This window comes from Pseudoliparis swirei, chromosome 24 (genome assembly GCF_029220125.1).
Source record: "Pseudoliparis swirei isolate HS2019 ecotype Mariana Trench chromosome 24, NWPU_hadal_v1, whole genome shotgun sequence".
Classification (NCBI taxonomy): Eukaryota; Metazoa; Chordata; class Actinopteri; order Perciformes; family Liparidae; genus Pseudoliparis; species Pseudoliparis swirei.
The window spans coordinates 25,790,083-25,813,943 of NC_079411.1; the positions used below are offsets into that span (position 1 = coordinate 25,790,083).

Genomic DNA, 23,861 nt, shown 5'->3' on the forward strand with positions numbered 1-23,861 from the left:
TAATGTCTGTCTTAACATGCTAATGTCTGTCTTAACATGCTAATGTAGGTCTTAACATGCTAATGTAGGTCTTAACATGCTAATATATGTCTTAACATGCTAATATATGTCTTAACATGCTAATGCATGTCTTAACATGCTAATGTAGGTCTTAACATGCTAATATATGTCTTAACATGCTAATATATGTCTTAACATGCTAATGTAGGTCTTAACATGCTAATATATGTCTTAACATGCTAATATATGTCTTAACATGCTAATGTATGTCTTAACATGCTAATGTCTGTCTTAACATGCTAATGTAGGTCTTAACATGATAATGTCTGTCTTAACATGCTAATGTCTGTCTTAACATGCTAATGCATGTCGTAACATGCTAATGTAGGTCTTAACATGCTAATGTAGGTCTTAACATGCTAATGTCTGTCTTAACATGCTAATGTATCTCTTAACATGCTAATGTCTGTCTTAACATGCTAATGTAGGTCTTAACATGCTAATATATGTCTTAACATGCTAATGTAGGTCTTAACATGCTAATATATGTCTTAACATGCTAATGTATGTCTTAACATGATAATGTCTGTCTTAACATGCTAATGCATGTCGTAACATGCTAATGTAGGTCTTAACATGCTAATGTATGTCTTAACATGCTAATATATGTCTTAACATGCTAATATATGTCTTAACATGCTAATGCATGTCTTAACATGCTAATGTAGGTCTTAACATGCTAATATATGTCTTAACATGCTAATATATGTCTTAACATGCTAATGTATGTCTTAACATGCTAATGTCTGTCTTAACATGCTAATGTAGGTCTTAACATGATAATGTCTGTCTTAACATGCTAATGTCTGTCTTAACATGCTAATGTATGTCTTAACATGCTAATGTAGGTCTTAACATGCTAATGTAGGTCTTAACATGCTAATGTCTGTCTTAACATGCTAATGTATCTCTTAACATGCTAATGTATGTCTTAACATGCTAATATATGTCTTAACATGCTAATGTATGTCTTAACATGCTAATGTAGGTCTTAACATGCTAATATATGTCTTAACATGCTAATATATGTCTTAACATGCTAATGTAGGTCTTAACATGCTAATATATGTCTTAACATGCTAATGTAGGTCTTAACATGCTAATATATGTCTTAACATGCTAATATAGGTCTTAACATGCTAATATATGTCTTAACATGCTAATGTATGTCTTAACATGCTAATGTCTGTCTTAACATGCTAATGTCTGTCTTAACATGCTAATGCATGTCTTAACATGCTAATGTAGGTCTTAACATGCTAATATATGTCTTAACATGCTAATGTAGGTCTTAACATGCTAATATATGTCTTAACATGCTAATGTCTGTCTTAACATGCTAATGTCTGTCTTAACATGCTAATGCATGTCGTAACATGCTAATGTATGTCTTAACATGCTAATATATGTCTTAACATGCTAATGTCTGTCTTAACATGCTAATGTAGGTCTTAACATGCTAATGTATGTCTTAACATGCTAATGTCTGTCTTAACATGCTAATGTATGTCTTAACATGCTAATGTATCTCTTAACATGCTAATGTATGTCTTAACATGCTAATGTAGGTCTTAACATGCTAATGTCTGTCTTAACATGCTAATGTAGGTCTTAACATGCTAATATATGTCTTAACATGCTAATGTAGGTCTTAACATGCTAATATATGTCTTAACATGCTAATGTATGTCTTAACATGCTAATGTATGTCTTAACATGCTAATGTAGGTCTTAACATGCTAATATATGTCTTAACATGCTAATGTATGTCTTAACATGATAATGTAGGTCTTAACATGCTAATGTATGTCTTAACATGCTAATATATGTCTTAACATGCTAATATATGTCTTAACATGCTAATGCATGTCGTAACATGCTAATGTAGGTCTTAACATGCTAATATATGTCTTAACATGCTAATATATGTCTTAACATGCTAATGTAGGTCTTAACATGCTAATATATGTCTTAACATGCTAATATATGTCTTAACATGCTAATGTATGTCTTAACATGCTAATGTCTGTCTTAACATGCTAATGTCTGTCTTAACATGCTAATGTCTGTCTTAACATGCTAATGTATGTCTTAACATGCTAATGTAGGTCTTAACATGCTAATGTAGGTCTTAACATGCTAATGTCTGTCTTAACATGCTAATGTATCTCTTAACATGCTAATGTATGTCTTAACATGCTAATATATGTCTTAACATGCTAATGTATGTCTTAACATGCTAATGTAGGTCTTAACATGCTAATATATGTCTTAACATGCTAATATATGTCTTAACATGCTAATGTAGGTCTTAACATGCTAATATATGTCTTAACATGCTAATGTAGGTCTTAACATGCTAATATATGTCTTAACATGCTAATATAGGTCTTAACATGCTAATATATGTCTTAACATGCTAATGTATGTCTTAACATGCTAATGTCTGTCTTAACATGCTAATGTCTGTCTTAACATGCTAATGTAGGTCTTAACATGCTAATATATGTCTTAACATGCTAATGTAGGTCTTAACATGCTAATATATGTCTTAACATGCTAATGTCTGTCTTAACATGCTAATGTCTGTCTTAACATGCTAATGCATGTCGTAACATGCTAATGTATGTCTTAACATGCTAATGCATGTCGTAACATGCTAATGTATGTCTTAACATGCTAATATATGTCTTAACATGCTAATGCATGTCGTAACATGCTAATGTGTGTCTTAACATGCTAATGTCTGTCTTAACATGCTAATGTAGGTCTTAACATGCTAATATATGTCTTAACATGCTAATGTATCTCTTAACATGCTAATGTATGTCTTAACATGCTAATGTCTGTCTTAACATGCTAATGTATGTCTTAACATGCTAATGTATGTCTTAACATGCTAATGTATGTCTTAACATGCTAATGTCTGTCTTAACATGCTAATGTAGGTCTTAACATGCTAATATATGTCTTAACATGCTAATGTATGTCTTAACATGCTAATGTATGTCTTAACATGCTAATGTATGTCTTAACATGCTAATGTAGGTCTTAACATGCTAATGTATGTCTTAACATGCTAATGTATGTCTTAACATGCTAATGTATGTCTTAACATGCTAATATATGTCTTAACATGCTAATGTATGTCTTAACATGCTAATGTATGTCTTAACATGCTAATATATGTCTTAACATGCTAATGTATGTCTTAACATGCTAATGTATGTCTTAACATGCTAATTTATGTCTTAACATGCTAATGTAGGTCTTAACATGCTAATGTATGTCTTAACATGCTAATATATGTCTTAACATGCTAATGTATGTCTTAACATGCTAATGTCTGTCTTAACATGCTAATGTAGGTCTTAACATGCTAATATATGTCTTAACATGCTAATGTATGTCTTAACATGCTAATGTATCTCTTAACATGCTAATGTATGTCTTAACATGCTAATGTATGTCTTAACATGATAATGTCTGTCATAACATGCTAATGTATGTCTTAACATGCTAATGTAGGTCTTAACATGCTAATATATGTCTTAACATGCTAATATATGTCTTAACATGCTAATGTCTGTCTTAACATGCTAATGTAGGTCTTAACATGCTAATATATGTCTTAACATGCTAATGTATCTCTTAACATGCTAATGTAGGTCTTAACATGCTAATATATGTCTTAACATGCTAATATATGTCTTAACATGCTAATGTATGTCTTAACATGATAATGTCTGTCTTAACATGCTAATATATGTCTTAACATGCTAATGTATGTCTTAACATGATAATGTCTGTCTTAACATGCTAATATATGTCTTAACATGCTAATGTATGTCTTAACATGCTAATGTAGGTCTTAACATGCTAATGTATGTCTTAACATGCTAATATATGTCTTAACATGCTAATGTATGTCTTAACATGCTAATGTATGTCTTAACATGCTAATGTAGGTCTTAACATGCTAATATATGTCTTAACATGCTAATATATGTCTTAACATGCTAATGTCTGTCTTAACATGCTAATGTAGGTCTTAACATGCTAATATATGTCTTAACATGCTAATGTATCTCTTAACATGCTAATGTATGTCTTAACATGATAATGTCTGTCTTAACATGCTAATGTATGTCTTAACATGCTAATGTATGTCTTAACATGATAATGTCTGTCTTAACATGCTAATGTATGTCTTAACATGCTAATGTATGTCTTAACATGCTAATGTAGGTCTTAACATGCTAATGTCTGTCTTAACATGCTAATGTATCTCTTTACATGCTAATGTAGGTCTTAACATGCTAATGTCTGTCTTAACATGCTAATGTATGTCTTAACATGCTAATGTAGTTCTTAACATGCTAATATATGTCTTAACATGCTAATATATGTCTTAACATGCTAATGTAGGTCTTAACATGCTAATATATGTCTTAACATGCTAATATATGTCTTAACATGCTAATGTAGGTCTTAACATGCTAATATATGTCTTAACATGCTAATGTATGTCTTAACATGCTAATGTATGTCTTAACATGCTAATATATGTCTTAACATGCTAATGTAGGTCTTAACATGCTAATGTATGTCTTAACATGCTAATATATGTCTTAACATGCTAATGTAGGTCTTAACATGCTAATGCATGTCTTAACATGCTAATGTAGGTCTTAACATGCTAATGTCTGTCTTAACATGCTAATGTAGGTCTTAACATGCTAATGTGTGTCTTAATATGCTAATGTATGTCTTAACATGCTAATATATGTCTTAACATGCTAATGTAGGTCTTAACATGCTAATATATGTCTTAACATGCTAATGTAGGTCTTAACATGCTAATATATGTCTTAACATGCTAATATATGTCTTAACATGCTAATGTCTGTCTTAACATGCTAATGTCTGTCTTAACATGCTAATGCATGTCGTAACATGCTAATGTAGGTCTTAACATGCTAATGTAGGTCTTAACATGCTAATATATGTCTTAACATGCTAATATATGTCTTAACATGCTAATGCATGTCTTAACATGCTAATGTAGGTCTTAACATGCTAATATATGTCTTAACATGCTAATATATGTCTTAACATGCTAATGTAGGTCTTAACATGCTAATATATGTCTTAACATGCTAATATATGTCTTAACATGCTAATGTATGTCTTAACATGCTAATGTCTGTCTTAACATGCTAATGTAGGTCTTAACATGATAATGTCTGTCTTAACATGCTAATGTCTGTCTTAACATGCTAATGCATGTCGTAACATGCTAATGTAGGTCTTAACATGCTAATGTAGGTCTTAACATGCTAATGTCTGTCTTAACATGCTAATGTATCTCTTAACATGCTAATGTCTGTCTTAACATGCTAATGTAGGTCTTAACATGCTAATATATGTCTTAACATGCTAATGTAGGTCTTAACATGCTAATATATGTCTTAACATGCTAATGTATGTCTTAACATGATAATGTCTGTCTTAACATGCTAATGCATGTCGTAACATGCTAATGTAGGTCTTAACATGCTAATGTATGTCTTAACATGCTAATATATGTCTTAACATGCTAATATATGTCTTAACATGCTAATGCATGTCTTAACATGCTAATGTAGGTCTTAACATGCTAATATATGTCTTAACATGCTAATATATGTCTTAACATGCTAATGTAGGTCTTAACATGCTAATATATGTCTTAACATGCTAATATATGTCTTAACATGCTAATGTATGTCTTAACATGCTAATGTCTGTCTTAACATGCTAATGTAGGTCTTAACATGATAATGTCTGTCTTAACATGCTAATGTCTGTCTTAACATGCTAATGTATGTCTTAACATGCTAATGTAGGTCTTAACATGCTAATGTAGGTCTTAACATGCTAATGTCTGTCTTAACATGCTAATGTATCTCTTAACATGCTAATGTATGTCTTAACATGCTAATATATGTCTTAACATGCTAATGTATGTCTTAACATGCTAATGTAGGTCTTAACATGCTAATATATGTCTTAACATGCTAATATATGTCTTAACATGCTAATGTAGGTCTTAACATGCTAATATATGTCTTAACATGCTAATGTAGGTCTTAACATGCTAATATATGTCTTAACATGCTAATATAGGTCTTAACATGCTAATATATGTCTTAACATGCTAATGTATGTCTTAACATGCTAATGTCTGTCTTAACATGCTAATGTCTGTCTTAACATGCTAATGCATGTCTTAACATGCTAATGTAGGTCTTAACATGCTAATATATGTCTTAACATGCTAATGTAGGTCTTAACATGCTAATATATGTCTTAACATGCTAATGTCTGTCTTAACATGCTAATGTCTGTCTTAACATGCTAATGCATGTCGTAACATGCTAATGTAGGTCTTAACATGCTAATGTATGTCGTAACATGCTAATGTATGTCTTAACATGCTAATATATGTCTTAACATGCTAATGCATGTCGTAACATGCTAATGTGTGTCTTAACATGCTAATGTATGTCTTAACATGCTAATGTATGTCTTAACATGCTAATGTAGGTCTTAACATGCTAATGTCTGTCTTAACATGCTAATGTAGGTCTTAACATGCTAATATATGTCTTAACATGCTAATGTAGGTCTTAACATGCTAATATATGTCTTAACATGCTAATGTATGTCTTAACATGCTAATGCATGTCGTAACATGCTAATGTAGGTCTTAACATGCTAATGTATGTCTTAACATGCTAATATATGTCTTAACATGCTAATATATGTCTTAACATGCTAATGCATGTCTTAACATGCTAATGTAGGTCTTAACATGCTAATATATGTCTTAACATGCTAATATATGTCTTAACATGCTAATGTAGGTCTTAACATGCTAATATATGTCTTAACATGCTAATGTATGTCTTAACATGCTAATGTATGTCTTAACATGCTAATGTCTGTCTTAACATGCTAATGTCTGTCTTAACATGCTAATGTATGTCTTAACATGCTAATGTATGTCTTAACATGCTAATGTATGTCTTAACATGCTAATGTCTGTCTTAACATGCTAATGTCTGTCTTAACATGATAATGTATGTCTTAACATGCTAATGTATGTCTTAACATGCTAATGTATGTCTTAACATGCTAATGTATGTCTTAACATGCTAATGTATGTCTTAACATGCTAATGTAGGTCTTAACATGATAATGTAGGTCTTAACATGCTAATGTCTGTCTTAACATGCTAATGTATCTCTTAACATGCTAATGTATGTCTTAACATGCTAATATATGTCTTAACATGCTAATGTATGTCTTAACATGCTAATGTAGGTCTTAACATGCTAATATATGTCTTAACATGCTAATATATGTCTTAACATGCTAATGTAGGTCTTAACATGCTAATATATGTCTTAACATGCTAATGTAGGTCTTAACATGCTAATATATGTCTTAACATGCTAATATAGGTCTTAACATGCTAATATATGTCTTAACATGCTAATGTATGTCTTAACATGCTAATGTCTGTCTTAACATGCTAATATATGTCTTAACATGCTAATGTCTGTCTTAACATGCTAATGTCTGTCTTAACATGCTAATGCATGTCGTAACATGCTAATGTAGGTCTTAACATGCTAATGTATGTCGTAACATGCTAATGTATGTCTTAACATGCTAATATATGTCTTAACATGCTAATGCATGTCGTAACATGCTAATGTGTGTCTTAACATGCTAATGTATGTCTTAACATGCTAATGTAGGTCTTAACATGATAATATATGTCTTAACATGCTAATGTATCTCTTAACATGCTAATGTATGTCTTAACATGATAATGTCTGTCTTAACATGCTAATGCATGTCGTAACATGCTAATGTATGTCTTAACATGCTAATGAATGTCGTAACATGCCAATGTATGTCTTAACATGCTAATGTATCTCTTAACATGCTAATGTAGGTCTTAACATGCTAATATATGTCTTAACATGCTAATATATGTCTTAACATGCTAATATATGTCTTAACATGCTAATGCATGTCGTAACATGCTAATGTGTGTCTTAACATGCTAATGTATGTCTTAACATGCTAATGCATGTCGTAACATGCTAATGTATGTCTTAACATGCTAATGTAGGTCTTAACATGATAATATATGTCTTAACATGCTAATGTATCTCTTAACATGCTAATGTATGTCTTAACATGATAATGTCTGTCTTAACATGCTAATGCATGTCGTAACATGCTAATGTTGTCTTAACATGCTAATGAATGTCGTAACATGCCAATGTATGTCTTAACATGCTAATGTATCTCTTAACATGCTAATGTATGTCTTAACATGCTAATGAATGTCGTAACATGCTAATGTATGTCTTAACATGCTAATGTATCTCTTAACATGCTAATGTATGTCCTGGAAGTTGTTAGACAATGTAGCTACAGCTGCATTGTGTGCAAATGTATGAAGTATTTACATGAGATAGTCACAATAGAGTCAGTGCAAAGATGTGCACATGGTTCAGTAGTATTACTGCATATTATTAGGTACCACTGGTGAACTAGCTCTTTACCAAATTACTTAATGAAAGAAAAAGCTCTTCTACCCTCTCAACTCCCTAATTTCCTAAAGACCTTCGAGCAAATCAGAAAGACGGGTTCATTGGTCATCTAATGCTGCTGTATACAAATATGTTACCCTTGGGGTAAGGGTAACTCGAAACTTTGAAAGTCAGCAGTGCCTCAGACGATACGATACGAGTTGTAGCCGCACAGCACAGCACAGGCCACGCCTCGCTGCTGCCGTGGACACACACTCCCCGACAGACAACCACCCCGTGGGGGACGGTGGGCAGCCATGCTGGGCAAAAACGTTTTCAGGAGGCACTAATCAGTTGAGCCTGCGTTCCTTTGGTTCCACAGTCGCCTGATACCAGTGTGAGTCGTACGTAGTGACATCTGGACTCCCATCCAATGCGATAACGAGGCCACGGCGTTCTGTAATCGATGATAACTGGAGCTGAGCGCTGTTTCAGCTATCCCGGCTTATCAGGTCCACACGTGTTGCTGTCGACCCTGTGCCGCACACACACACACACACACACACACACACACACACACACACACGGTTTGAGAGTGCCCATGCCGACACAGTAATAACTGATCCTTCGAAGAGGCCTTGTGATCTAGATGAAAGCGATTTCAAGCTGTCTTGCAATGTCAGTAATCTTTCCATGTCCCTCAGCAGTCACACACACACACACACACACACACACACACACACACCTCTCATAGTGTAGTACAGTATCATATCAATGCACGTGTGAGGTAGTGTTTTTTCTTGTGTATAGATTATTACATTAGAAAGAATTACGTGGCATTTTTTAGTTTGTCCATATTCCTCCAGATCAGATGATTTCTAGAAGTACAAAGTCAAATGGCAACTTCATCTTCTCTAATGTCACCAGACATAAAGATGTGAATAAGCCAAAGAGGTTTAAATGTGTGTGGCCCCGACACCTGTTATTAGAAGTGTTTAAGCCTCTTGGATGAGACGCGTTAAGCCAAAACAGCTGTCTCTCCGCCAGTACTCATCACCGTCACTGGAGACAGTTGCCTATGCGGACAGAAAGGAGGAACATCGATCACGAGCAGGCACAGCTTTCTTAAAATTTGACAGAAAAGCTGCTTCTGTCTCTATTTAGTTTGATTTATTACTGCTACGATATAAAGAAAAGAGCTGAACTCAGCATGTTGGTGAGAAATAAACGACGACCAGGTCCAACAAAATAATAATTGCCCTGTGGTTTGTTATTTTTTAAAATTTCATCCCCACAACTCTGAATGATTTTCTTTAGTACATCATTTTGTTCAAAAGGTTACATTGACTTATTTATATATTGCCCTCTAAAGGTAAAAAAATATGCCCTTCAAGGCTTCTCGAAGGCCTTTTTTTCCAAGCTAAAATGCTGACTAGACTAGAAAGAGTTTCATTCCTCACTACGCTGTGGACTAACCGAAATATTGGTAAACCATTTATCAGAAAAGAGTATAATTTATTAAGTTGAGTTATACGTAACAATGCACGTACATTTTATAAACGTCAAAAAGCTTCAACATATCATTCTCAAAGTAATACAATCACGACCAGTTATCAATATTCTTGCATAAACAACGGATTATATGGAAATTCGCTTCGATAAATACACGACCGTTCAAAAGTTTGGGGTCACCCAGACAATTTGGTGTTTTCCATGAAAACTCACACTTTTTATTTATCAAATGAATTGAACATATCGTCAAGACATTGAAAAGGTTAGAAATAATGACTTTTAGTTGAAATATTAATTGTCTTCAAGCTCAAAGGAAGGCCAGTTTTAGAGCTTCTCTCACCAACATAACTGTTTTCAGCTGCGCTCACATAAAAAGGGTTTTCAAGGGTTTTCTACCCCTCCGTTAATCTTCTAAGGCGATAACACAATGTACCATGAGAACACTGGAGATGGGCCTCTACACACCTCTGTAGAGACTTCATTAAACACCAGAGAATAGTCATTTACCACATTAACTATGTTGAGAGAGTATTTATGATTAATTTAAAGAAAAATAAGGACATTTATGAAGAATATTGTAGAATAAATTCTTGTCTTTCCTAAAGCTGAGCGCCTGCACAGTGACATCCTGCATGGTGGTATTTAATACTGCATCTGCTCCCGTTGAAAGGCTAATAAGCAGCTGAAGCATCTCTACCGACTATAAAACACACGACAGCTAATGAAGCTCACAGCGCTGCGTTACATTTCGGGCTCAGTGAGGCTTCAAAAGAGAAACTCTTCATTTATTCAGCTTGAAGAACTAAACGGTGCTCTGAAAGCATATTTAAGTAGCATTAAACACATACTTAATCAAAGCAAATAAAGTATGACAAAAGAAAACTTTTGAGTATTAAATGCTGTTTGGGGACCTTTGAATGCAAACTCCGTTGCCCGCTGTGTAATACATCGACAAATGTTCTTCTTTTCTTTTAAAGTTGTAAATTTCATTTAAAGCAAAGAAACTTCAGACCGACTCGGATGTTTCTGCTTTGCTCTCTCAGCATAAAAAAAAAAATACAATTTAGTTTTATTCGATACAAACTGGGTACAGAACCGATGCGACACGCGGCGACAGCAAAGGGAAACTTTGTGGCCGTCTCAGCGATGTGAGATTGTGATGTTTCATGATTTTTTAATTGTATTTTGCTTGAGAGGAAAGACTCGCTGCTGAATCCACAGCCTCTCAGTCTTCACAGAAGCTCTCTGGACATCACTGAATATCGTCAGCCGATTTTCACTCTTTATGTCATCATTCACTTCTTAACTCTGCGATATCCCCCAGCTCGATAAAAACTGCTTCTTGCTGATGTGTTCTTCTCTCATCCATCAGCGGCGCGTCTGTCTCTGGTTGACGATGACGCTCTCTCTCTCTCTCTCTCTCTCTCTCTCTCTCTCTCTCATCCATCTTTCAGGGGCCGGTGTTTTCTTCCTGTCGTGTGCCGAGGGAGAGCAGATCAGCTTCCTGTTTGACTGCGTCATCAGGGGCGTGGCCTCCGGGAGGACGCCGCGTGGCCAGCGACCCGCCCTGCCAGGTGGGGCGTGCGCGCTCACATGCACGCTCACATGCACGCTCACATGCACGCTCACATGCGCGCTCACATGCACGCTCACATTCACGCTCACATGCACGCTCACATGCACGCTTACATGCACGCTCACACGCACGCTCACGTGCACGCTCACATGCATGCTCACATGAAAGCTCACATGCACACTCACACGCATGCTCACGCTCACATGCACGCTCACATTCACGCTCACATGCACTCTTAGATAAACGCTCACATGCACGCTCACGTGCACGCTCACATGCACTCTCAGATAAACGCTCACATGCACGCTCACATTCACGCTCACATGCACTCTCAGATAAACGCACGCTCACGTGCACGCTCACATGCACTCTTAGATAAACGCTCACATGCACGCTCACGTGCACGCTCACATGCACTCTCAGATAAACGCTCACATGCACTCTCAGATAAACGCTCACATGCACTCTCAGATAAACGCACGTTCACGTGCACGCTCACATGCACTCTCAGATAAACGCTCACATGCACGCTCACATTCACGCTCACATGCACGCTCACATGCACTCTCAGATAAACGCATGCTCACGTGCACGCTCACATGCACTCTTAGATAAACGCTCACATGCACGCTCACGTGCACGCTCACATGCACTCTCAGATAAACGCTCACATGCACGCTCACATGCACGCTCACATGCACTCTCAGATAAACGCTCACATGCACGCTCACATGCACGCTCATGTGCACGCTCACATGCATGCTCAGATGCACGCTCACATGCACGCTCACATGCACTCTCAGATAAACGCTCACATGCACGCTCACGTGCACGCTCACATGCACTCTCAGATAAACGCTCACATGCACTCTCAGATAAACGCTCACATGCACGCTCACGTGCACGCTCACATGCACGCTCACATTCACGCTCACATGCACGCTCACATGCACTCTCAGATAAACGCTCACTTGCACGCTCACATGCGCGCTCACGTGCACGCTCACATGCACGCTCACATGCATTAAAAAAAAGAAAATACAGACGCAATATGCCTTTAAACATAAAGGCCTGCAGTAATATATATTATATATATATATATATAGATATATATATGTATTATCCAGAGCGACACTCCGCTCCGTCACGTCGGCATGTGACCCTGTGACCTCCGGTACAAAAGGTTTACCGCCTGTTTAGCGCGCATGTTTTGCATTTTGTGTCAGGCGCCATGCTAACAGAAACGCCAACATGCCTAAAGCCCCGAGGGTTACCGTGAGGATTAATGGGGGGGGGGGGGGGTGGGGGGTCATGCCTTTGTGTGCGCCTTTGTGTGCGCCTTTGCAACGCTAATCTCAAAAGGCATTTCGGAGACTACAAATATGTAGACGGAGGCTTTAATGACCGTTGGAAAGAGAGGAGGACACTCGCCAAGGATCTGACAATGCCGGAGTACCTAGAGACCAGGCGACACACACACACACACACATACACACACACACACACACACACACGTACGCACATCGAAGGATCTGGTTTTTGACCCCCCCTTTTTTGTAAAGAAACTTTGATAATCGTTTAAATTGGTGGGTCATCAATCAATCAAACTTTTATTTTAGACTCGAGGTCCAGATAGTACAAAAACATTGAATAGAATAAAATAAGTACAAAATCACAAGTAAAATACATAGAACTACAGTTAATAGTCGATGCCATCATGGAGAACAGTGACATGTGACCCTTTTGGCTTCAGAGTGTTCAAAAGGGACAAGAAGAGACTTTACGTTCTGTTATTCTGCTAATATCAAACAGCGCTTAACACTCAAATGTCATCATTTAAAATTCTAAAATTTGCTATTTCAAAAAATTTAACCAACCCATTGAGATTAAAAATCTATTTTTCGAGATTGACCTGGATGAGACGGGCAGCGACATCAGAAACACGTAGTTACAAACAACAAATGTGACATAACCGAGAAACATCGACATGTTTGGGCTCCTGCCTCCATTTCTTTCATTTTATATATTTAAAAGCTTTACGTGCTCTTGGGACCCGGCACACATGCCGACGCTCTGGTCGCATATTTTATTGAACATTGGCCGGATGACGATGTAAGTAAAACTTTATTTCACGCTGCGATGTGCGTTATCGGGTAAATTGTGAAATAACACCGCGGTTCACACGTGTGGGATTACAGATGAAAAATAGCCTCTTGGCTAACTCTGGCACATTTACTGAAATGTTTTTATCAATGTGCACTGTCCCTTATTAAACTAGAACGGGCACTCGGTAGAGCGCATACCTTCGCACATCACAAGATTGGGCATTGAATTATGGACATTTTGGCATTAGTTGCATGCCAATTGGATAAAAATTGACCGTGCTATGGTAAAAAGAAGATGTTGACCTTTTCATGACCTTGACCTTTGACCCGATCGATCCCAAAATCTAATCAAATGGTCCCCGGATAATAACCAATCATCCCACCAAATTTCATGCGATTCAGTTTAAATTTTTTTTGTTATGCGAATAACACGCATACAAATAAATAAATAAATAAATAAATAAATACACGGCGATCAAAACATAACCTTCCACATTTTCAATGCGAAGGTAACAACAATTTATTTTCATTTACAAAATGATAGGAGCGAAAAATGTCGGAGCAAAATTCTCACAAGAACTCAAATAAATGCCCCGTCAGATATCAAAACATATTTGGGGGGAATTGATGACGGAGTCATTTTTATTTTTAAATATTTATTAATGAAGAAAAAATTGGGCTCCAGCAGAAAGGGCACTTTTCTCATCCAGGGCAAAAGGGGAGGAGCTTGAGCACCACTAGGGGTCCATCTGTGCACGTGCCTGCATAACAATGATTGATCTTGAATTATTTCTCGTGGCAGTCGGATTCATCCGTACCAGAAACCCGTTTAGGCTCTTTTACTTTGAAATGTGACAAGTTAACAATTTTAATTCACACGGCGGCGTGAGAACCTGGCAGCCCGTCTAGAGGTCTCCTCCCCGTGACCGTGTACACGATGACGTGGTTAAATAACGGCTGGATAGAAAAGTTTTAAGATATAAAAAAGAAATAATAAATGTTCTCGAGACAAGAGGCCGGCGGGATCTGGTTTCATGTCGCCGGCCGTGTGCGTAGAACCGGGTCGCCTCGTCTTTATCTTTATTCTCTTCGCTCACGCGGCTTGTTGTGCTCTGTCTGTCGTGTTTGTCCTGCAGAGCCCGGCGCTGACCCTGAGTCCGCCGAGCGGCGCATCAGTCAGGAGGCGTGGGCGCTGGAGAAGAGGCTCAGCGTGTTGTCTCAGAGCAGCGGCGGTACGGCGCACCCACACCTTCCTTCAAAATAAGAGTCATTTTTACAGGTTATTCAGAAAACACCAAAAAGACCTGACCACATATTGATCTAGATAGATAGATAGATAGATACTTTATTAATCCCCAAGGGGAAATTTGTCGTCACAGTAGCAGCACCAATAAACTAAACACACGAGAATAAAATATAAATATAAAATATAAAAAACAGGGATGAAGATATAGATGTATACAAGTAAAATACAAAATGAAGTGTATTTATATGTATATAAATAAAATGAAACATATATGTGTATATATATATACACACACACAAACAAATATAAGACAATGACTGTGCAAAGTATACAAAGTAAAATATAAAATACAAAATAAAATAAAAAAATATATATATACACAACATATATGCATACACAAATATAATACTAATGATAATGACTGCAGTGTAAAATTACATTAAATATAGACAGAGTGTGCAAAATGCAAAGTGTGTGTATGTGTGTAGTGCAGATCAACATAGTGTAAATATGATATAGTGATGTGTTCATATTCCAGAGGTAGAATCACACAATGTGTTCAAATAAGGTTGTAGGCCAGTATCATGAGATGATGATTTAGGCAAATAAAGGTCCAAATAAGGCCATTAAGGCCAAATAAAAGTGATTCATGTACGATGTGTGACCCTCTGGAGGGCATCAGGTGGATGTGATGCATCATCTTCTGGGGGTTTCTTAGTGTTTTATGTGTCCGTCTACACCAAGACTGACCCCCCGGTCTTTATTTATCAGGACATTCTGTCTTATTCAGAGTTCCAGTGGGTTCTGAGGTCCTGTGGTTATTTTTTCTGCTGACCATCTTCAAAGCTCCCGAAGAGTTTGGGAAGAAACAAGATGTCTGACCTCGCTGCATACGAACCGTAAAGCGAATGAGAACCCTGAATTAGAAACTGGTTTCTCAGGGTGTTGTTGTGTCCGGAGTTAATTAAAGACGCGCTTCAGCGCTCTTCACGCGTTGTGTGCGGCGTGCAGATCGCTTCACGAATCACTCGGTCGGGGTCGAATAACTTTTCTCGCTCTCCTCTTCAGCTTCCGCTTACAGCTACGGCACATCTGTTGCCGGGGACGACCGAAGCGGCGCCTCCAGCTCCTCCTCCGGCCAATCGGAGGCGAGCTACGGGAGCAGACTTCCGCTGTGGGCGGAGCCGCTGGCCAAACAGCGCCTGCACCGCGACGCGGCCTCCTCCAGCTCCTCCACGCCGAAGGCCCTGGCGAGCTCCGACGACCGGCTCTACGCCGCGGTGACGGGGAGCTCGGGGGCGCGGCCGTCCTCCGCCCGGCCGCACGCTCGCCGTCTCCACGACGGCGGGCGGCAGAGCTCGCCGGACAGCGGCATCGGGATCGCGCCGGCGGGCAGCCGGTCGTCGTGTTCCGGGAGCTTCTCCTCGTGCACCGGGAGTCTGGACGCGGCCAGCCAGGGAGGGGAGGCGGAGTTTGGCTCTGTGGCCAGCCTACCTTCTTCACCTCCTCCTCCTCCTCCTCTTCCTCTTCCTTCTCAGTCCACACTCACCCCGGATCGCAGCGGAGAGTATCAAACTCCCGGCCCGCTGAGACCGCAGTACGACACCCCGAGGAGTCTGCTCAAGACCCCGGGCCCGGGGGAACCGGCCCACCACGGAGGCCCGGCGGGGGTCGGTGGGGACGGGCGGGGTAGTCATGGAGACAGACCCTGGGCTCAGCATCAGGGCGCCACGCTGTGCTGGAGGGCGCCCCCTGTGGACAGCGAGGGGGGGTCCACACCTCGACCCCTTCTGACCCCCGGAGGCGTCGTGTGTGGAGAAACTCAGGTAATGTTCTCACACTCGTCAAAACGAAGCAGATGTGTGTACGTCATGTGTGACATGCAAACCCCTCTTCATCAATGATATATATATTATATATGATATATATATAATATATATATATATATTATATATATATCTCACATATATATATATCACCTATATATATACATGTGATATATACTGAATATATCACATATGTATCTCAACATATATATATATGTTGATATATATATGATATATATATCTCACATATATATATATCACCTATATATATATATATACATGTGATATATACTGAATATATCACATATGTATCTCAACATATATATATATGTTGATATATATATATATATATATATATCACATATATATCACATATATATATATATACATATATATATATATATTTATCGCATATATATCACATATATATATATATATCATGTATATATCACACATATATATACATTACATATATATATATATATATATATATATATTTTACACAGTGGGACCAGAGAAAATTTGCTTTTTAAACACCAGGGGCTGGTATTTCAAAATGATCCACCAGGATTAATCCCCCTGGATTGGATTAAATCCTGATCAGATCCCAAAAACGGGTATTTCAAAGCAAATCTGATCCTGAAGATTCAGATTCGGATTTGGTAATCCAATCCTGCCTTTTATCTGGATTAAACACTGCTGTTGAGTATTTCAAAACTTTGGTGGGAAATCTGGATCAGTTTGATCCTAAAAATCTGGATTATCCTGATCCCACCTCAGAGGTGGATTTGAGGGAGATTACATGAAAAGGTTGGACCAGCCGAAGTGTAACTGCTCCCAAAGTTCATTGTTTAATACAGATATAGCTAGACTGCTGTTTGATCAATGTTTATTTTCTTTGTACGTTCCTTTCTTTTTTAGAAAACACAGTGAGAAATTGAAGTAAAAAAAAAAAAAAAACGTATTCGTTGAAAATCAGTCAAATGTATTGATTAACATGCATTCAGCACACACACTTAATGTTCATAGCCAAAGCTTAAACGGTTATGGCATTTGGAGCAGTCTGTCTTCTCTTTCCACAAACATCTTTAAAGAAAACGCATAGGCCTATTAAGGTTTTATCTCTTTTGTTGACAACTGTTTCCTAAAAATGCAACTTAATTGAGTTTATTTTGTGTAGCCCATTATCACAAATTACACATTTTCCTCAGAGGGCTTTACAAACTGCACACATAGACATCCCTGTCCTCACATCGGAGATATGCACAACACATTTTAAAATCTACACACAATGCATTGCGAGTAAATGCATTAAAATGTGGAGCGCGACGTACAGACGCTAGCCTCTTTACTAGCTGTTAGCTCCTTAACACAGAAGTCAATGGAGCAGCGTTAGCTCGCGTTAGCGCGAACTCGGCTTTATTTGACTTCGCCGAGCTATTCTTTCAACTTTGTGCGGATTTACGTAATTTGTTAACTCAATATAGTGATTGCCTTTCATCTCGTTTTAGGACGCATCAACACTGACCAATATTATACTTAGATTTAGAGACAACAGTAGTGCCAGCTTCTCCTTTTTTCCGTAAAATGTTCGCTCCGTTTCCGGTTTCCTGTCTGATCCAGGGGCGGGGACGGATTTGAATAAAATCTGCCGGTATCAGGATCACTCTGATCCAATCCCGCAATGTTTTGAAATACCGGGATGGATCAGGTTGATCCGTGGCTGAGGAAAGGGGGATTTGGTTATCCGGATCATTCTGATCTGGATTACAAGTTTTGAAATACCGGCCCCTGAGGATTACATAATTTGTTTTTTCTCAGGATAAAGTGAACTCCCAGAATAGGGATGGTTTTCACGACGGAGACGTGATCAGAGTCTTCAGTTCCTTTTGGGAGTTTTGCATTAAGTGGAGTCTTAATGAAATAAAAGAACATGTTCTGCTCATCACCTCTCCAGCCTCTGGGTTTACGCTCACACATCCTAACGTCTCCGTTATTTCTCTGCTTCTCCACAGTGGTATTCATTTTGTTATCCTTGCATTAATAAATGGGATCTTAATGTAATTTATCGTTGTGCTAATGAGACGGGAGTCGCTCCTCAGTGGAGTTTCGGTTTGGATGTTGTAGAAAGAGGACAGAGTACCAGCGGCATCGCCCCGGGTTACCAAGTCCACAGCTGAGAGGCTCTCTGCACATTTTGGGTACACTTATTTAATTAAGAAGTTAACCTTCAGGCCACTAGATATTTATTCATCAGGGTAAAAAATAAAAATAAAAATAAATTGTGAAATAACATTTAACGTTTGTTCAAAAATAATAAATATACTTATTTAGGCTTACAGTGTATGAGCAAAGTGATTTCTTAGATTTATGAACAAAAAACAAACAGAAAACATGAATCATATTCAATTTTATTCTTATTTCTTTGTGGTTATTTATTGTCATTACATTTTCTAAACAACTATTAGCATTTATAACTAATTTCTTAGTTTTTTTAAAGTAAAAAATTAAATGTATTGATTTTATGTACTTATAGTACAGGCAATACAGATAGGACACACAACAAAGAACAAAAACTATTAAATTATAATAATTATTAGAGGAAATTCTGGAGGCATTTATTACCTCCCCTCGTGATATCAGGGGCAACATTATATTTCTTAGGGTCAGTTGTGCCCTTTGCCCTCGTGTGTTTACCACGCTGAATCAGGATGTCATTTAGAGTTGTAAGAAAAAGAAAGAAGACGTTTTGAGTTTATATTCACACACACACACACACACAATAGCGACCACCCGCTGAGGCGCCGAGGCGCCAATCTAAAAAAAAAAACTGTAAAATAATAATCTGTGAGAAACCTCAGAAAGAGACGTCTCCTCATGTCTGATCCACTTCCTGTTGGGTTGTGAAAAGCACTTCCTCTCTTCTAGCGAGTCAATCATCACTAGAGTCCTGACAGCTCGCGGAGGCGTGTGTGTGCCTGTGTGTGTGTGTGTGTTCGTCGTACATCATGTTTATACTGGAGAGAAAGCGTGAAAGAGGCCCGAGGGCCGAGTCCTTGGAGAGGAGGATCCTGCTCGAGGAAACAGAAACGACTTCTTCTTTCTCTGAAGTGTGGTCAGCTCTGACAATGAAAGAGAGGCTTTTATTTTGAAGGAATGATTGTCTTTGAGTGGTCGGAAGACTTCATTGACAAGTATGACAGGTAATATTCCGGATGCTTGAGCTGCTGCCGGTGAGACGATCGTGAAGCGAGTCTCGCCCTCCGCCATCACGACCGTCAGCTCTGCATCGACGCCTCTTCTTCATCGCTCTTCCTCTCCGTCGAAGCCAGTAACAGTGTTGGAATGTTGCAGTAAGAACAACTTTTTAACCCTTTCCTCAACAATCACTTCTCTCGCCCCTCCAGTGCGGTGTCGGTTTGGACTACGTGACCCCGGAGCAGTGGCGGGCGGCGAGGGACCGCGGCGTCGCCCGGGTACGCTTCGATTCATCTATTCAGGGCCACGTCTGGAGCCATGAGAACTTTTTTTTGTTTTGTTTGCTTTGTTAGAAGAAACACCCTCTTTCCACTTTATAAAATAAAAAAATAATTAATAAATAAGCTCGCTCACTGAAATAATCTTTCCTATTCTAGTCCTGTGTGATCAGGAGTTGCAGCTACTTTTTAACCCTCCTTTTACCTTTGGGTCAATTTGACCCCATTCAATGTTTGACGTCGATAAAATAATGATAATCAGTGTTTTTTTGGCTTCATATATCATGACTTTTTTCTAATTTATTTGGGACAACTGTGAAAACAGCAAATTCACATGCTGATATGTCTTCAATGTCCTGAACACAACTTGTACGCATCGGTGTTCTTTGGGGTCAATTTGACCCCAGGCTGTTTTTCACTGTGTAAAACATATAAGAACTAGAACGGGCACTCGGTAGAGCGCATACCTTCGCATATCACAAGATTGGGCATTGAATTATGAACATGTTGGCATTAGTTGCATGCCAATTGGATACAAATTGACCGTGCTATGGTAAAAAGAAGATTTTGACCTTTTCATGACCTTGACATTGACCTTTGACCCGATCGTTCCCAAAATCTAATCAAATGGCCCCCGGATAATAACCAATCATCCCACCAAATTTCATGCGATTCGGTTTAATACTTTTTGAGTTATGCGAGTAACACGCATAAAAATAAATAAATAAATAAATACACCGCGATCAAAACATAACCTTCCGCATTTTCAATGCGAAGGTAAATATCAACTTTGTTATTTATTTAAAGGGCTGTTTAGGTCGTCAACAAACAAACATAAAGTACCTGACGCTTAAACTTGGGAAACAATATTAATTCTAATAATCTTCTGGAGGTTTTAATCGCTGTGGTCAAAAAGGGTAAAAGATGTTCGTAACTTTGAAGAGGAGGGTTAAAACCAACGGGCGTCTTCGGGGCGAGGGGTCACTCGGGTCTCCACGCGGCCGGTTTAAACCGCCATCGACCGGCTGCTTCCTCCTCGCCGGCCCCCGTGTGCCGATACTTTCCCGAGCTTAAAGGAAGTCGGTTTGACAATGATTCACGGCCCCGGTGTTCGTTAACGCACGAGTGCATCGCTCGAGTTTCCACGAGTTACTGCAGTCCAGAAGTTACATAAATATATTCTTCTAAGACAAAATCTGACATCATATATTTGTCTTTATTTTTTTGTAGGGCGTCATCTCTCCATCGGGCCGACCCCCACCTGCAGAGCCTCGAGGTGTGTTTGTATGCGGTTAGTGACGGGTCATTTACTCAAGTACTGGTGTTAAAGGACAAATGCGTCACATGTAAGTCGTATTTTTCGTCGCATGGATAAAACATCTAAAAAAAAAATACTCATTTCATGTTCATGATGCAATCGGATAGGGTCAAGTAGCTCTGACCGGGCCCGTTCTACTGAACCAGAACCAGTACTTTGACCATCGGTTCATTTATCTGGCGCTTCTCCCTTTTTGTGTTGTTGTAATATTCTGAATACTTTGACCCCCAGAGGATCAGGACGAAGCCGGTCTGAGGAGGGCCAAGTCCTGCTTGCCGCCCTCGGCCCCGCCCCCTTTTGCACTCGGCACGCAGAGGCCGACGTCAGCCTGCGGTAAGCCGATCACAGAACGTCTCTTTTCAGGTACTTCCTGTTCACGACTACATCAAAACTTCTTTCCTTTTTATTATAATTTGAGAATGTATTCTATGACTTTAACGGCCGACTATACTACGACTTTGTATTGCATTCTATATATTATATTTCTTTATGAAATACTTTACTATGTCTATTCAGACTGCTGGACTAAAATTATTATATGGGCGACCTCAGGGCAACAGACTCTTTAAGACCTAAAAACCTTTTTATTTTTTTAATTAACTTATGTCAAATATTCTTTTTTTTATTACAGTTTAACTATGTACTGGCTCTGAGGCACTCGGAGGTTCTTGGATGAAGAGTCCATTATTATTATTATATTGTGACATTCTTTTATATTTTGATGGCGTACTTCTTTCAGCTGGTGGGAAGTTAACCGGCAACCTTTTTTTTGGGCTTCTCTTCAGGTTTCTTCCGGTCTGCGGCGCTGGACACTCGGCTCCATCAGGACCGCCCGACGAATTACGCCAACGTTCGCGTCGGCGCCCGACCGTCTCCGGGGGAACTCGTCCTCGCCGGGACCGGCTCGGCCTCCAGAGGCACGCAGACCCAAGACACATTCATCTTCTTCTTTATTAGCTTTAGTCTCATCAGCGGAGTTGAAAACTAACAACTTTGATATGTCGTCTTTCTTTTTTCATTCGACTAAAGAAATCTCTGACATCGCCCCTCTGTGATTGGTTGAGAGCATTCTGCACAGCAGCGTATCTTTATCTGCAGATTTGAAGGAGAGCAGAGGACTGGGGAGGAATATTTATTCATGAAAAGAAAACACATTTATGACCTTTTTTTAGGGCTATGAAAATGGACCAATTTAAAAGAAATAGGCTAAACATAATAAAAGTCAAAGTTGGTTCAGTAGTTTAATGGATGGGTTGAAGTTCTATTCCAGTAAAGTTAACAGACATGACGGTCGGCTCCAGGTGACAACACGCTAACGTCTTCTTCCCCGACCAGACGCCGGCGCCATCGGCCACGCCCACCTCGACGTCACTGCCATGGAAACGGCTCGGAGGAGAGGGGGCGGAGCCTGTTCGGGGCAGCGGGGACCGGCGGACTCGTCCGGAGAGCGCCGAGGGCCGCCGGGCTGACTCGGCAAAACTCGACTGACACGTCGACGGAGTTCTCGTCGTTGATTCTCTTCCATCTCCGAAAAAATATGATTACGTGCTTAATTGCGGTTCATAGCGATCATTTGTAATGTTTAAAAACTCGAAGGGTGATAAATGACCTTCGTCGTGAGGTCGTTGCACTGAATGCTGATCACAGGTATGAAAACAAAAGAAGAATTGACAACAGCTGGAATGTTTGGACATTTACATTTTCCCGGACACTATTTGTAGCATTAAATTATAGTTTAAAATTAAATGATATTAATCGTGGGCCACATGGAGCGTTATTCACCACCGTAATCAATCAGTCTGATCAGTATTGATGGATGGGAAACCACATTGTCACCTCCCTTTAGATGTGATCAGGAGTAGAAACACACGCAGCCCGTTGATGTTTCTAGTATTTGTAAATAATAACTTTTTAATCTATGCCAAGACAGATGTCAAACTATGTTTTTTTAAATATGCCTGTCTGTTGTTGTATTCTTGCACATTAAAGAGATTGCCGTTTATCGTTTTCAGGTTTTCTTGGTAAATCTGCAGCGCGTGCTTCATATGAAACGAACAATAACACAACGCGTCGTCAGATATGAAGAAACGGAACGGACCGTATTTCATTTGAGACGAAAACCGTTAGTCCCAGCACGTTTCATCTTTA

The 23,861-nt window shown here is 38.7% G+C and overlaps 1 protein-coding gene across 3 annotated transcripts in view; it reads left to right on the forward strand.

Annotated features, from left to right (window-relative positions):
• LOC130190001 (protein Dok-7-like) overlaps window positions 1-23,715 on the forward strand; it is a 34,015-nt gene extending 10,300 nt beyond the window's left edge. Inside the window, exons 6-13 of one of the 3 annotated variants that reach the window (XM_056409094.1) lie at window positions 11,621-11,740; window positions 14,984-15,079; window positions 16,162-16,919; window positions 20,327-20,395; window positions 21,626-21,671; window positions 21,945-22,076; window positions 22,499-22,630; window positions 23,049-23,715. In XM_056409094.1, the coding sequence (XP_056265069.1) occupies window positions 11,621-11,740; window positions 14,984-15,079; window positions 16,162-16,919; window positions 20,327-20,395; window positions 21,626-21,671; window positions 21,945-22,076; window positions 22,499-22,630; window positions 23,049-23,182 (1,487 nt within the window). In that variant the 3' untranslated portion in view covers window positions 23,183-23,715. The remainder of the gene's footprint in view (window positions 1-11,620; window positions 11,741-14,983; window positions 15,080-16,161; window positions 16,920-20,326; window positions 20,396-21,625; window positions 21,672-21,944; window positions 22,077-22,498; window positions 22,631-23,048) is intronic. The other 2 variants (XM_056409095.1, XM_056409096.1) reach the window with 2 other exon arrangements.
• The last annotated feature ends 146 nt before the right edge of the window (window positions 23,716-23,861 follow it).